Genomic DNA, 15,811 nt, shown 5'->3' with positions numbered 1-15,811 from the left:
TTTGCCTTGATTAATCTGTAAACAATTTTTTGCTATAAGATTTTTGCAGAAAAACCTAGGCTTTTTTTAGTGGGGGTTATACAAGACACATTAAAGCAATATATTCACCATGTTTTTGTTTTGATGGGGGTTTCTTTTTTGGGTTTTGAGTCCCCCAATTTTTGGTGATTTTGCATAGTTTTTTTAATTTTTAATTTTAAAATAATAAAAAATGAGTAAAATCAACAATACTTTGGCTAAATTTATTTTAAATGTGTTTGGTTTGTGAATGAAAAATCAATGTTGACAACTGGGTGTGCTCAGCTATTCCCAATTCTTCAAAAAGTCGGTTGTCGATATTAAGTTGATAAAATACTAGAACAAACAATAAAAATCATCAGATTTGACACAAAACTATAAAGGTTACAATAAAAATCGGAGATTCTTTATAAAGTTCTAAAGTATGATTTTGAAGTGATTTTTAGTGCAAAAACAAAAAACATAAACAATTTTGATTAAATGTGTGTGGACACTGGTGTATTTTAAGTGAATTCAAGTGAATTTATATGTAATGCGAGTGGAATTGGTGCAAAAGTATGTTTCCCAACGGGGTATTAAAAAAGAGTATCGAAAAAGTATCTTTTCACAATTGTATTGCTGCTTGTGATTTGAATCGATTTGATTGATTCGATTATTATTATATTAATTGAATTTTTATAAGGTAGTTAATCAATCTTACCTCTTTTTGATAAATTTGCTATTTTTGTTGTTCTTTTTTGCACAATTCTATTCTTCTCTATCTTACTCTTCTTCGGATATCCAACTATTTATCTTCGTTTTCTTTTTAATCTTATCTTAATTTCTTAACACCAAATAATTAATTATAATTTCATTTAACTAATCACCTTCACTACTCTGACCTCTACACTTTTCTCTGGACTTTAAGATATTTTTTATTTTTAAAAATTATAATATTTAAAAGAATAATAATTTTATTTATACACTATTAAATATATTATAATTATTATAAAATGTAAATGATTATATTAAAGGTTAAAAAAATAAAAAATAATAACAAATGATTGTATTTTGGAATAAACGAATGAAATATATGATAAATTAATTATAAGATTGGAATGATAATGGAATTTTAAACGATAAAATAAAATGATTAAAAATACATATAAAATGGTTGATTTGATTAATTTATTTGGTATGATTGATTTTTGATGATAAAAAAATTGTCTATTTCTAAACAAAACAGGTAATTATAAAAAATATTGATAATAAAGATAGTATTGTTTCAAAAATAATAGTTTCTCTTTTTTGTTATTTTTTTATATTATTTTTTTATCAATTTTATATATATGTATATATGATTTGATTCGTTATTCTTGAGAATTGAAGTGTTTTTTCAAATTTATATATATAGCATTATTATTATTTTTAATATTTTTCAACAAAATAACCAATATTACTGATTATCAAAAAACAATAAAATAAAATAAAATAAAATAGAATAAATAATATTAAATTAAAAAAAAACAAAAAAACAAACATAAAATCAGAAACTGATAAATTTTTATATAAAAATATATATGATATTAAATAGAGCAAAGAGGATGATTTTTGATATCTAATATTATATTGATTACCCACCAACCATATGAAGAAATATGAGTGTGTGTTTGTTTTTTGATTTTGGTGTATTAATTAATTTTATTTTTACTCCTATACAAAGTCGAACAGTCACAAACACACACACTCACCACCACACTCACTCAATAATTACCTACGCACTGACTGGCGTGTTAAAACTATTATTTTATTGATTTTTTTTTTTTTAAATAAAAAGGGTAACATTAAGATTAGACCATCAAAAAAAAGTAATGATAACCACAGTAAACCAACCTTTTTGAATTCAATATTTTTTTTTCAATTATCTTTATTGAGTAACCTCCTACACATTATATAGAATACTACCTACAGTTTATTTATATCTATATACATAAAATATACAAACATTTGCACTAACACATACAACACACAGATCTGTGTGTTAAATGTAAATTATTATTGGAAGTGGTAGTTTGAGGTAATGTTGATCGATGTGTGCTGCAGGTTGAGTTACCAGTTTTGTTAGCTACATCATTATACTACCAAATATAAAATAAATAATGAAATAAAGTATATCTTTGGCAACATTATTCTTGAAACGAATGAATACAATTTATAAATTCAAGATGTCATTGATAGACCAGAAATGACAAGATATGGATATTGATTTATCTTTTAATACGATAAAAGTAGAGAGTTTTCAATATTAATAATGGCGCCTTTAAATTAATATTGAAAATAAATCGAGATTTTTTTAATCACAAAATTTTAAATATTTATCTTTTTAAAACAACAAATTAATTATTCCAAATTTATTAATGTGTTATGTTTTTGATTATTAAAAACTATTGTTTATTAATTTAAAGATAAAACAACACTCTTTGTTCGAAATTAAAAAACTTTAAAAAAATTAATTTATATTTAGTTTGAGTTTGTTCCATTAACTATCTATTTATTGATCGTAAAAAAAAAGGATCAAAAAACAAAAACATAACTTATTAATAAATTTGGAATTAATTAAATTGATTTTCCCTAAAGAATTTTCAATTAACAATAATATTGACGTACATTTATTTTTGTATTGTTAATATAATCAAAACTTATATTTGTTGATGAACAGTAACAATTAATAAATTTTAGGTACATGTTGAAATAAAATATTGATTTTTTAAAGATCATGATCTCTAGATTTACAAATTGTTAAAACCTATCTAGTTTTTAAAAATTGTAATTGTATATAAAAAAAAAAAAGGATATTATTTAATTAAATAATAGATTCTTTTTATTTATCAAATCGAAAAAGTAAAAAATTTACAGTCAAATAAAAACAAAAAAAAAAGGCAATGAAAAAAAAAAAGTAAATTTCAATGAATTCTTATGATTGGATAAGTAGGTCAGATTTTATTGCAATGGCAGAATATTTTATAAATAGATTTATATTTTATTTTTTGTAAATAGAGATATTTTATATACATATGCTACTACTATTGAGCGTTTCGTTGATATTATAAATAGATTAACCAACTATTTTAAAATAAGAAAACCTATCAGTGTTAAAAAAAAAAAAAAAATAAAATAAAAAAAAAAAAAAATGATTCAAAAAAAAAAAAAAAAATCAAAAAAAAAAAAATGAAATAAAAAAAAAACCATTATTAATAATAAAATAGTTTAAAAGTAAAGTAAAAGTGATAAATTTTAAAATTACAAACAGCTCAGCTTGTCGAAAGAGTAACATACTTTAATATCAGATCAAAGTAGTATAGCTAGTAGTAGTAAAGTAATAGTAATCACGTAATCAATAATAATCAAAATTGATTGAAAAAAATAAAATAAATTAGTGTTATTATTATCAGTTAAGTAAGTAAAGTAACCTTTTTTTTTTTTTTTTAAAAAAAAGCAACAAAAGTGCAATTGCTATGAATGATAATCATCATAACATTATATACTAATTCTATCTTATTAAGATTACATATATATTTATTTTAATTGGTGTTTATAAAAGATATATATAATTGTAAAACTATCAATTAATCATTTTTAAAAAACAAAAAAAAAGTAGATTTAAACAAAAAACAACAAATTTATCTATCTTTTATATTTTTTTTTTGTTTTTTTTGTTTAAAAAACATCAAGTTGATTTGTTAGGATTTATATATTAAAGTATGTATTATTATTATTTGATTATAATTTATGATTTATTGCAAATGATATTAATAATGGTTAAATACTTTTAGTTTATCAAAAGATTGTAGAGATATATATATAGGATAAAAGTGGAAAAGAACTAGTAGAACTAGTGAAAAACAAATATATATAAAAGATAAGATGGATGAAGATGAAAGAATGAAAGAACGTATTAGGTTACGTGAGGAACGAAGAGCAAGAGAAGCTGAGGAGGAACGTCGACAAGAGGAAGAAAGAAAGAAAAAAGAAGAGGAGAGAAATGCACGTAAAGAACAACGTGCTCGCGAGAGAAAGGAACGTGAAGACAAGCAAAAGAAAGAGTTGGACGATTATATAAAGAAAGCAGAGGATGAACGTCGTCTGCGTCGAGAGGAACGTGAGCGCAAGCGCCAGGAAGAAGAACAGCGTATACAAGAAGAAGAGGACAAACGTCGCCGTGAGCGCGAAGAACGCGAGCGCAAGCGTCGCGAAGAAGACGAAGAGAAACGCCGCAAGCAAAAGGAGATCGAAGAGGCAAAGCGTCGCATTCAGAAGGAGTTGGAAGAGGATTCCTCGAGTGGATCCGACGTCGACTCGCACATCGACAATGTGCTCTCGATCAAGATGAAGCGAATCAATGCGAAGCAGAATGTCGAAGCGATATTGCAGTCGGCCAACGCCGCCAACAACCAGGTGTCGACCATCGTCAACCCGGCGACCAACAACACCGGCGATCTCCTCATCAACCTGTTGTTTACAGATGAGCTCAAAGACGACATTATGGATCTGATACAGTCGGGATTCAAACCGCTGGTCGACTTTCTCGCGCTGCCCGACACCATCCACTCGATGGTTCAGGTCGTGGTCGACGTGCAGATTGGCGCGACCGTATACAATGCGCGACCCGAGCTGATAGCCGGCACTGCATCGCTCGAGGTAAAGAACTATTTGGCGCGAATCAGCGCGTCATTCGAGATATTGAAGGGTGCAGTCTCGTCGATTCCGCGTACACTGTCCGACCCCTCCAACTACAACATCCTCGATACTCTGTTTGGCGTTATCGAGTACCAGCCACCTCTGCCCATTTCCAATCTTCACGCATTCATTGAACTCCTCACAACGCTACTCGCAAAGAAGCCAGAGGTTCTACTCTACATCTGTGAGAAGCGTGATACCATTCTTCAATCATTCATGCTCCACATCTGCTCGTCAGAGATCATCGACTTGCTCCTCAAGATGGTGGAGGTCGAGATGCACATGTCCGTCGGCGCAACCAGTTCGTCACCAAGCTTCTTTAATATATTTTCATCGCCAGGTTCTTCGTCGTCGTCCTCATCGTCCTCAGCGGCAGCGGCGGCAGCAGCCACCAAAGAGAAACCAACATGGACCAACGACTTGACACCCTATCTCATTCTAAAGTTGAATGAAATTCTGAATCCCGAGCAGTTGACCGATAACTTGGAGAGCGAGATTGAGAATATCACAAAGCTAATCACTGAAATCATCAAGAAATACTCGAAATCAAAGGTTGCCCATCATTTCTGTGGACAGTCATTCTCGAATGCACTTCTCCGCAATTCATTCAGAGTGGTACTGGAGAACGATATGACCTCGTTTGTGCCATCGGTTTCAATCCTCACTTTGGTATCCACAATGATTGAGTTTAGTAATATTACAGTGACCCCACAATCACAGGAATTGGCACCCATCGTATCGCTACTTTTCAAGCCACTGGTTGCTTTGAGCGATGGTCGTGAGATGACACCGATCGAAGCGATCAATGAGATTCTCGATATGCCCGACTACCAAGCGCCATTTGGAATCGTCAGACTCAAGTGCATCACCCTCATCAACTCGATCGTCAAGGTAAACGTTCCCAAGGTTGACAAAGCCATCTGGGAGTGTGGTATCCTCAAGAAGTGCGTCGATATGTTCTTTGAATACGAGTCAAATAATATCATTCATTGTTTGGTCGAAGCCATTCTCACTCCACTCATCCAGCGTAGTCTTGGCTCTGAAGACGAGGAGTTTATGTATCATTTACTAAAGGATTGTGGTTTCATCTATCGTGTCGTATCGATCTTGGCCGACAACAACAATATCAATAATAACAGCAATGCTAAGCAACAGCCTGCAACTCCACTCCAACCACAATCACCACTCCAACAACTCCTCCAATCGAATATGCAAGCACCAAAGATTGTTATCCAAGACTCGTCGGAAGTTGACCAAGCAACAGCAGTCGTTCAAACTTCTTCTCGTTCCGTTAGATTCTCTGACAACGATACATCAGAGTCGTCAATCAAATCCAACGGTACACCCGCGGAAGACAGCTCAGCCAACTCTTTGTCATCGTCGTCGTCATTGTCTGGATCACAAAAGAAACCAAAGTTAAGAAGAAAGGTATCGTTTGCAGAGGATCCAGTCGAAGAAGAGAAACCAAAAGCAACAGCATTGGAGTCGTTGTTTATGAGAAATCCAGATCCACCTGCAGCACCAACAGAAACAACAACTACAACCACTACAGCAGTGGTATTGGAGAGACAACAGGATTCTCATTCAGATACCAATTCGACATCCAGTCACGATAGTCTTTCAGATTCAACAGGTTCCGATATTGCTTCCGATGTCTCATCGGTTGGATCCGACACAAACGGTAGTGGAACCACTACTGGCGATAAAGAGAAGGAAAAGAAAAAGAAGAAACACAGAGAACATAAAGATAAGGAAAGAGAGCAAAGAAAGAAAGATAGAGAACACAAGAAGTCCTCAAAAGAAAAGTCATCATCATCTTCATCATCGTCAACATCTTCATCTGATTCAACATCTTTGACACCAGAACAAGAGAAAGAAGCAAGAGCTCTCAGAAAGAAAGAAAAAGAAGAAAGAAGAAAGAGAAGAGAAGATCGTCGTTTAAGAAAAGAAGCAAAGGAGAATGGTGAATCCAACGGTGCCAACACCACTGAATCAGATGATAAGAAGAAGAAGAAAAAGAGTAGCAGCAGTAGCAAGCGTGAAAGAGAAAAGCATTCATCATCGTCCTCGACTTCCACTAATACAACCTCTGCCACTCAGGACGGTTCAACAACTGAGAGCAAATTGAATGTTGATCAACAGTCAGTTGTTCTCTCGGTTGCAGTTAGTGGCAACGATCCTACCAATTCAACATCGAGTGGCAACTCTGCCAATCTTCCACAATGGGCAACTTCACTCGACTCGTTTATCACTGAGGGTAGCGGAGAGATCAGCGGTCTCGATGTATCTCAATTGTCACTGAATGATTTTGTCAACACTGAAGATGGTGATTCCATTCTCAATTCACTCTCAAGCTTCTCTGTGCCATCAGAGGTCGACAATGGAGCAACAACAACCACAACAACAACAAATGATGTTGACAACAAAATATGTAACAATAATAATAATAATAATAATAATATAGATAGCAGTAATAGTAATATAAATAATGTAGATAATAGCTTTGTACAAACACCAGCACCAACAGCTCAACCACAGGAAGCAGCCGTCGCAGCACCAACACCATCATCATCACAACCACCAAAGAAATATCATAATGTCGGACACATTCTCTCTTTATGTATAGAAATCACACACATTGTGAACAAGAGTAAGAACCACTTTTTGCGTGATGTCGTTGATGAGTGCTGCGGTGACATCGAATGGGATGATGTCGTAGTGCCAAAGATCAGAAAGGAAATCTCCTACAGAAACACCAAGCCAATCGGAACAGTATCAATGCGTAAAGGAAAGGGTAAGCCTACATTCCAACTGGTAGAGATCCAACCGGTTACATCGACGGGTGTGCCCATCGCTCCAACAGAGACCACCTCAAAATTCTTTTTCTAGAAAAATATCATTTCTTTTATCTATAAAAAAAATATAAATACAACCTATATATATATATAAAATAGAAACATTCAACTTCTAAAAGAAAGATATGAAAAGAATCATGAAAAAAAATGATCAAAGTAAAAAAATCAACAACAAAGAAAAGAAAAGAAACAAAAGAATAGAAAAAAAAAAAAAAAAAAGAATAGAAACAAATATTTATAAATAAAATTATAACAACTATAACATTACAATGATATAAATAGTTTATTATTTTAATCGATATTGAAAAAGCATGGATCTTTATTGTTTTTCGGTGATGTCTTTACAATATATTTTGTAAATTGATCGAATGCCTTGGGTTCAACGAAACCACCTTGGTTGATTTGAGTGAACAATAGATAGCGTTGACCTTCGATTCGTCTGAGTACACTTGTAGTTTTGTCAGCGATTGAACTTATATCCGTTTGGATAATAGTGCTAACGGTTACAGGTATTGATTCCAACAGCTTACTATTGGCTTTTTCAAATGGCATTCTTAACGTTTTAATGGATTTGCTTAGCCAGTTGAAACAACTATTGGCTGAGTTTTCCTTTAAACTATTCAACTCTGTGACAATAGAGTTGAGAGAGATATATGTTACACTGTCTGGTATTTGTTGTTTATCGATTTGGTAGGAATGATAAGCTTTCATTCTCTTTAGAGTGCCTGGCGTTGTTAATGTTAGATTCAACGTTTGATTGAAACCATAATACAGTCCAAGTTTTACAAGACTAGCGGGTAATGTTAAATTTAATATTTTGGGTGAATCGCTTCTACGTGGAGTACCAATTAACAGTGTCTTGATTGTATTAGGAATATAGGTGTTGTTAAGCTGTAGATCTGATGAATCGTCTTCATTTTGCAAGTGTGCACCACCATCACCAGTAGCATCATAGAAAATAAGATCGCCTCGATATGACTCTGAGCCAAAGTATTTCAGTGAAGCTGGGAGTACTCCTTTCTTTATCGGTTGGTCATATCTTGAATATTCAATCTCCAATCGTTCTAAACCTTCATTGATCATACCTTTTTCGAATCTTGGTGCACTATCGTAAAACCTTAATTTCTTTAGAGTTGGAGGTAAGAATCCTGGCGTAAATTGCTCTTTATAATTATAGAGGACCAATGATTCCAATTGTTGTGGTAGCACTGCTTTCGGTCCGAAACAATACAAAGTACCTGTATCAAACACCAATTCTAAAGATCTAATATTTTTTGGAATTGAATAGTCAATTGGACAGATCAGTTGTATCGTTAAAGCTTTGATCTTGTGGAGCAAAGGAACACCATCTAGCGAGGTGTAATCACGTGTACAAAAGACCTCTTCAATGTCATCGATAGTATTGCTATCTGGCAAAGACTGAAATTTTTCTATTCATAATATAGTTAGTTTGACCAATGTTAATAATAATAACAATGTTACTTTATTTGTATATTTACCATTTTTTACATATCTACAGAATATCATTGGAAATCTTTTAAAGTTATTTTCGTCTACTTCGATTATTTTGTTAATTTTGATGTGACGATCATCTAGATGATCATATGATTCGATTTGTTTTGTGAATGACTTTAATTTTAGTTTGGTTATCATGTATCTTGATAATCTGTTGTCAATGTTCAAAGGAATAAAAAGATAGCTATCTCTAATCTCAAAAAGCCTTTTACAGGTCAATGTAAAGATAATCTTATCAATATTATAAGCTAAACATTCTATTATTTTTCTTAATAATATAAATGGTAATTGAACTAATTTATTTTCATTATTACTATTGTTATTACTATTACTATTACTTTTCATTATATCTTTTATTAAACAATAAAAAAAAAAAGAATAAAATTTTTTTATAAAAATTCTAGATTGGTAAAGCAAAAAAAACCTGATGAACCATCTTAATGATCAAGTAAGGTCATCATGATGATGGTAACAAAATATCTTTATTAAAAATTTTCTTTATTATTATAGTTGTTATTTCTTTTTGTTATTATCAGTAGGTTGTGTTTGTTGTTGATCGATCAATAACATTTGATTTTCTTTCTTCATCATTTTAATGAGTTGTTCGCGTGGTGGTGCTGCTTTGTCCTTTTGGATTATCAATGAATCGCTATTGAAAATCTCGTTCTTGGTGTAGACCAACCATGTGAAAAATGACATGAATCCAAGTACATGTCCACCAATCCAATAGGGTGCATACTTTTCAATCTTTGGAAGAATATAGTACCATGGATATAACGAGTAGATTCCCGCCAAGTAGAAGTAGAACTTCTCCTTTGTAGTATCCAATTGTTTTCTATAGTTATTATATAAAGTAGTCATTGCACCAACGAAAAAGATTGGTACTGCCGCTGTTACAATAGATGTTCTAAATCCATTCTTTAACATTGCTCTAAGTGGTAGTTCCTACAATGAATGAAGATCGATCTTTAAAATTAATATATATATTCAAACAACAAGATCTTGTAATTGTTAGTACTTACATTTCTCCAGCTTTCAATCATACCCCATACGAAACCACCTGCACTTGTATGGAAGTACAGTAACCAACCAGATTCCACTAGTTGTCTCTTTGTGCTTTGGAGTGTGCTAGATTGAATCTCTTTCTCCTCCAATGCATAACTCTTGATCGATGTAAGCTCTTCGTCAGTCACAATGAGTTGATCGATGTGTTTTGAGCATGTATCTGAAATGAGCAACAGTGCAGTTCTATATGCTTGAGATTTGATCAACTTTACAGAATTCAATTGCTCTAATGCTGTGATTGCACCTGCATTTGCAAGTGATACTCTTGCATCTTCATGAGTTGCAATTCTGGTAATGGCAATACCCAATGACTTTCTAACATACACAGGTAAGAATGATGTCATCGATAGATTTACAATTCTTGGTATTAAACTAAAATCATTTACTATTGTTCATTAAAAAAAAGAAGTTAATTAATTAGTTATTTTGTTAACCTATAGGATCTACTGAAATACCTACTGTATAGTGATGAATTTTCAATGATCTTAACAGCATAGATATTCAAATCCATGTTTGAATAGTTCTCAATGATATCGAGTAACTGATTGATATTCTTCTTTGAAGAGAGTATCTTTTTGATTGTATCGTTGTTCGATGAACACTCTGAGAGTAACTTTAGTTTTGATTCGACAATCGAGAATTCGGAGGAATTAGATATCTCGTCCAATACCCTATCTGCATATTTTATCATATACTCTGTATCATCTGCACCTGCCAAGTAAGCTATTCGATATAATAATAATAAATGTTGATTGATTATGATAGTTGATGAATAAGTAAGTATTAATATTAATTAGATTGTGCAGAAAAGAACAATTGTATCATTATTAAATAGTAGTTTAACTTACCAGCAATACCAATTGAAAATATACCGAATACACCAAAAGAAATTGCATTTCTCATGATAATCGATTTCCATGTGTTTCTTTGTCTTTCTTGTTGACGATCTTGTTGTTGCTGTTCGAAATCCGATTTCTCTTTAAGTATATGTTGACTCAATTGATAAACTTTACTCTTGTGATCATGATCATCGTCGTTGTTTTTCTCAGAACTATAGAATCTAACACCATTTAAATATCTATTATTACTAGTTTTGTTGATGACACTCAAACTATATATATTGTATAAACTTTTGTTGATATGTTGACGATTTCTAAATAAATTGGTTGTCGTCAAACATATATGTTTGTTGTTTTTAAACATTTTAACGAATAGCAATGAAAAAGATTGCAATTTTTTGTTTAGTAGTGATCAAATCTGCGAACCTTAATTATCACTGAAAATTAAAAATGATACGGTAGAAAATGACCATTTTTTTAGATAGTTTAAATAATTTGTAAAGATAATAAGTATGATTAATATTTTCTTTTTATTTTTAAACTTTTGTAATTGGTATGATAGTATAATGTTGTTTGTCAAAAATAATTATGTGGAATAAATATTTTTTGGTGGGTGGACCAAAGTTAATCTTTTAAAACCATTTCTATTCTTTCTATATTCAATAATAACTATTAAAGTAGTAATCTGAAATTTCTATTTCTACCAAACTTTGTTTTTCATTTTAGAACAATTAATATCTTTACATAAATAACTTGAATATGGAAGATCTAGTATAGGCTATAAATAATCAAATACCAATTTTGTTTTTGCACTATGTTCTTACTTTAAATCCAAATAGTGATAAATCGAATTTTAAAATTTTTGATAAGCTTGTTTAACTAACTGTATAATTATTAAACTAAACAGTAATATTTGAAGAATTTGAATCCCGGAGAATCAGCTCTATTACTAATTCAGGATGTTTGATGAATGTGGTGAATCTAGAACTAAGCGAACGTTGAATCATTTAAGTTTGGTTATTCTATGTTATATCTCTAAATCATATTTAAAACACCTTTAAGTGATAGATCTGATTAGACTATTAGAAATTTAATTATTATTTCACGCTTCGTGGCTAATTTTTTTTTTAAACTACTATCAAACAAGAGAATGAAAAAATAAAATTGTTTGTATACAAAATTTGATCATAATAACAATGGAAATAAATAAAAACATTCCACAATCATTTGCAAAGTAAATAATCGAATAAAAATAAAATTGTGAAAATTTGTTAAAATATTAAGAATAAAAATAAATTAAATTAAAATTTGATTTGGAATATAATAGTATTTGGATAAATCAAAATCCCAGAATATCCAATTGAATCGTGTTAAGGTTCAAACCACACACCTCAACTGAATTCGGGTTTATCGTCTGAAAATTCATAACTAAAATAAATAATATCTTGTTGGTTTACACCGAACGATAGTCACATGTTCCGATGTGACCTGAAAATCTCCGAACTAACCTATCGTGCAAATGAAAAGTTGCAAGACAAAGTTTAATCTTTAACTTGCATTACCTTACTATATAATGGAACACTCCAAATCTCAACCCACAATACCCATTTTAAAGTGCTAACTTCCCACCCAAAAACATAACAAAAATATTAATAATTAAGAAACAAAAAAAACATGTTCTAAAATAACTACATCTTTGATCTCAATTGAATTGATTGTATCCAACACACTTGGTACCTATTAAATTTAAAATATTTTTTGGTTTTTATAATAGTTATTGAGAAAATTCTCCCCCTCTTCGGAAAAAAAACAAAACATATTATTGGTGATTGAATCTTTTCATTCCAAAGCCCTTTATTGCAATTGTGTTTTTTTTTATTATGTCTCTCTTATGCCGCAAAAAGATTTTTATGTTAAAAAAAACAAAAAGTGGATGTTTGTTGATGTGGTTGCCCATTTATTTTGTAAAATCAAAAAAAAAAATCATTCCAATGGTTCCCAAAAAACAATAACAACAAGTCAAAACAATTTTATAAATAATATTCTTTTTTTTTCTTTTTTTCATCGACTGCCACTGAAACACCACGAAACTTTACAACGAAAATGGAGCCGTGCAAATAAAAATATTGGTACCCCCACTGCGTTAGATAACATTGAATCACAAGCCAAACCACATAATGTCAATGTTTGTATGCTTTTAAAAAAATAGACCTCACCCAATTATTATATTGAGGCGCGTCATCGGACTGAAACTTTAACACCTGCCCACTACCTTTTGTCGGTGACTGACTCTAAAAGATATTAATAATCAATCGATTGATTGATCACTCAATAGTAACCCAATAACTCATTTTGTTCAAAGTAACTCAGAGAATCAACAGAGCAAAGATGAGTCTACCCCTCTAAACACAACTAAATTTGACTAAGATGTTTTGTTAAGGCTACTTCTGCACCCACCTACACACACACACATCAATAACCCAAATATTTATTTTTAATTATCGTGTGTAGTTCCGCTCTTGAGTTTCTCTGTCACCACCACCCAAGTTGTAGAGATATAAAATGGCAGTCAGTTCTCTCATTTCAAATCATCAAACTAAACAACGATCAACTTTTTATAACTTTTAAATATTTATTTTTTCTTTTATATATATCTTTATATCTTTTCTCTTTTTTTCCATTTAAATCTACATTAATATAATATACTCTCAAAAAGATGGTACATGACTTTACTTATGTCTTTGCCATTGGTACAATCCTGGCTATGCTTGATGCTTTCAACAACGGTTCTAGTAAGTAGAATGTTATTTAAAATAATTAATACCATCTAAAAACATTTTATTAACAAATAAAAATTATTATTTAATTAATAATAATAGATGATGTTGCCAACGCTTGGGCAACTAGTGTTTCTTCACGTTCAATTTCCTATCGTCAAGCAATGGTTTTGGGTACCATTTTCGAAATGTTGGGAGCTATTCTTGTAGGTGCTCGTACTGCTGAAACAATCAAGAGTGGTATCATTCCAGGAGAAGCCTTCCAAGGTAATGCTGGTGTTCAAATGCTTGCTTTCACTTGTGCTCTTGCTGCCACCTCTGCTTGGGTTCTCTGGTGTACTCGTCACTCTGCTCACGTCTCCTCCACCTACTCACTCATCTCTTCGATTGCTGGTGTCGGTATTGCCACCGTCGGTTGGAAAAAGGTACAATGGGGATGGAATAAAGGAAAGGGTCTTGGTGCTATCTTTGCCGGTCTCGGTATGGCTCCACTTGCTTCGGCTGGTTTCGCCGCCATCATCTTTATGTTGATCAAGTGTGTCGTTTTGATTCGTAAGGATCCACTTCCATGGGCTGTCTACACCTCACCATTCTTCTTCCTCATCACCGGTACCATTTGTTCACTCTCGATCGTCTACAAGGGTTCACCAGCACTCGGTCTCAACAAGAAGCCACCCGCTTACATCACTGCGGTCACTCTCGGTTGTGGAGCTGGTCTTTTCGTACTCTCTGCTTTGTTCTTTGTCCCATACCTCCACTGCAAGATGATCAAGAGAGATCACACCATCAGATGGTATCACGTATTCTTGGGTCCATTCCTCCTCCAACGTCCAACCCCAGCCATCACTGGTGCCGTCAAAGTTCCAAACTATGCTGTCGTTCAAGAAGATGAAGAGGCTGAGGATGATGGTGTCGATTCAAAGGATCTTGAGTTGGCCGAGAGCAGCAACGAAGTCAAGATTGACAAGAGCAACGCTCCAATCACCAAGACCACTAAAGAACTCATCCAAGAAGGAAAGGACAGATTGCACACTAAGCTCCGTGGACAAAAAGGACCACTCGGTTGGGCCATGCGTACTCTCCACGAAAATCCAATGGGTGAAGGTCAAATCTACGAGAAGCACAACTTGAAGGCCATCTGCAAGCGTGTCCCAGCCATGATTGTCTGTGGTGCTCTCTACGGTCTCCACTACGATATCCATGCCGCCCAAACTTCAATCGCCGGTACTCCAGAGGGTGAACGTATGAAACGTGTATACGACGCCGCCACCAAGTATCCAAATGAAGTCGAACACACCTACTCATTCGTTCAAATTATCACTGCCTGTACCGCTTCTTTTGCTCACGGTGCCAACGATATCGGAAACTCTGTCGGTCCATGGGCTGTCATATACTACTGTTGGTCAACTGGAAAGGTTGCTGGATCCAGCTCGCAAGTTCCAATCTGGCAATTGGCTGTTCTCGCAGGATGTATCTCAATTGGTCTCATCACTTACGGTTACAACATTATGAAGGTCATGGGTAACAAACTCACCTATCACTCGCCATCCAGGGGTTGCTCCATGGAAATGGGTGCTGCTATCACAATTCTCATCTTCTCTCAATTCGCTCTTCCAGTCTCTACTTCTATGGCCATTACTGGTGCCACAGTTGGAGTCGGTCTTTGTAACGGTACATTCAAGGCTGTCAACTTCCAACGTGTTGGTCTCTTGCTCTTGGCTTGGATCTTTACCATCCCAATTGCCGGTGCCATCGCTGCCATCCTCACTTCACTTTTCCTCAATGCACCACACTATGCTTAAGTGTTTTATTTATTTAATCAATATATATATAATATAATTTTTTTTTTTACAATAATAATATTCAAACCAAAAAACTCTTCACTCGAAGGCCCTAAATCGCGCCTCATTAAAAATTAAAACTTAAACCTAATAAATACCTGTATTATTTAATACCCCCTTCAAATTCTTAAACAATTACCTGTCTTTTATTGAAATATTTAATTTTTTATTAATTCGGATAAATC

General features: G+C 32.8%; 4 protein-coding genes across 4 annotated transcripts; 2 read left to right on the top strand and 2 right to left on the bottom strand.

The window, feature by feature from the left end:
* Positions 1–211: 211 nt before the first annotated feature.
* On the top strand, positions 212–7,705 carry PPL_05841 (uncharacterized protein; the record flags this gene model as incomplete). Its single annotated transcript, XM_020576712.1, has 6 exons — positions 212–253; positions 1,835–1,865; positions 3,345–3,373; positions 3,435–3,453; positions 3,917–7,528; positions 7,689–7,705. 6 exons carry the CDS (start codon positions 212–214, stop codon positions 7,703–7,705), a joined length of 3,750 nt encoding a protein of 1,249 aa, XP_020433124.1.
* Positions 7,706–7,880: 175 nt separating this feature from the next.
* On the bottom strand, positions 7,881–9,449 carry PPL_05840 (uncharacterized protein; the record flags this gene model as incomplete). Its single annotated transcript, XM_020576711.1, has 2 exons — positions 7,881–9,019; positions 9,089–9,449. The coding sequence occupies 2 exons, from the start codon at positions 9,447–9,449 to the stop codon at positions 7,881–7,883; spliced, it is 1,500 nt and encodes a 499-aa protein (XP_020433123.1).
* A 168-nt stretch (positions 9,450–9,617) lies between these two features.
* On the bottom strand, positions 9,618–13,359 carry PPL_05839 (uncharacterized protein; the record flags this gene model as incomplete). The annotated part of the gene is made up of 8 exons (XM_020576710.1): positions 9,618–10,049; positions 10,127–10,541; positions 10,625–10,892; positions 11,018–11,280; positions 11,713–11,786; positions 12,683–12,745; positions 13,270–13,299; positions 13,348–13,359. The coding sequence occupies 8 exons, from the start codon at positions 13,357–13,359 to the stop codon at positions 9,618–9,620; spliced, it is 1,557 nt and encodes a 518-aa protein (XP_020433122.1).
* Positions 13,360–13,724: 365 nt separating this feature from the next.
* On the top strand, positions 13,725–15,587 carry PPL_05838 (inorganic phosphate transporter; the record flags this gene model as incomplete). The annotated part of the gene is made up of 2 exons (XM_020576709.1): positions 13,725–13,800; positions 13,888–15,587. The coding sequence occupies 2 exons, from the start codon at positions 13,725–13,727 to the stop codon at positions 15,585–15,587; spliced, it is 1,776 nt and encodes a 591-aa protein (XP_020433121.1).
* Positions 15,588–15,811: the final 224 nt, after the last annotated feature.

This window comes from Heterostelium album, assembly GCF_000004825.1.
Source record: "Heterostelium album PN500 unplaced genomic scaffold PPL_contig13, whole genome shotgun sequence".
In the NCBI taxonomy this organism is placed as follows: Eukaryota; Evosea; class Eumycetozoa; order Acytosteliales; family Acytosteliaceae; genus Heterostelium; species Heterostelium album.
Note: the sequence above shows the minus strand (reverse complement) of the source record. Positions and strands in the feature narration are given on the sequence as shown.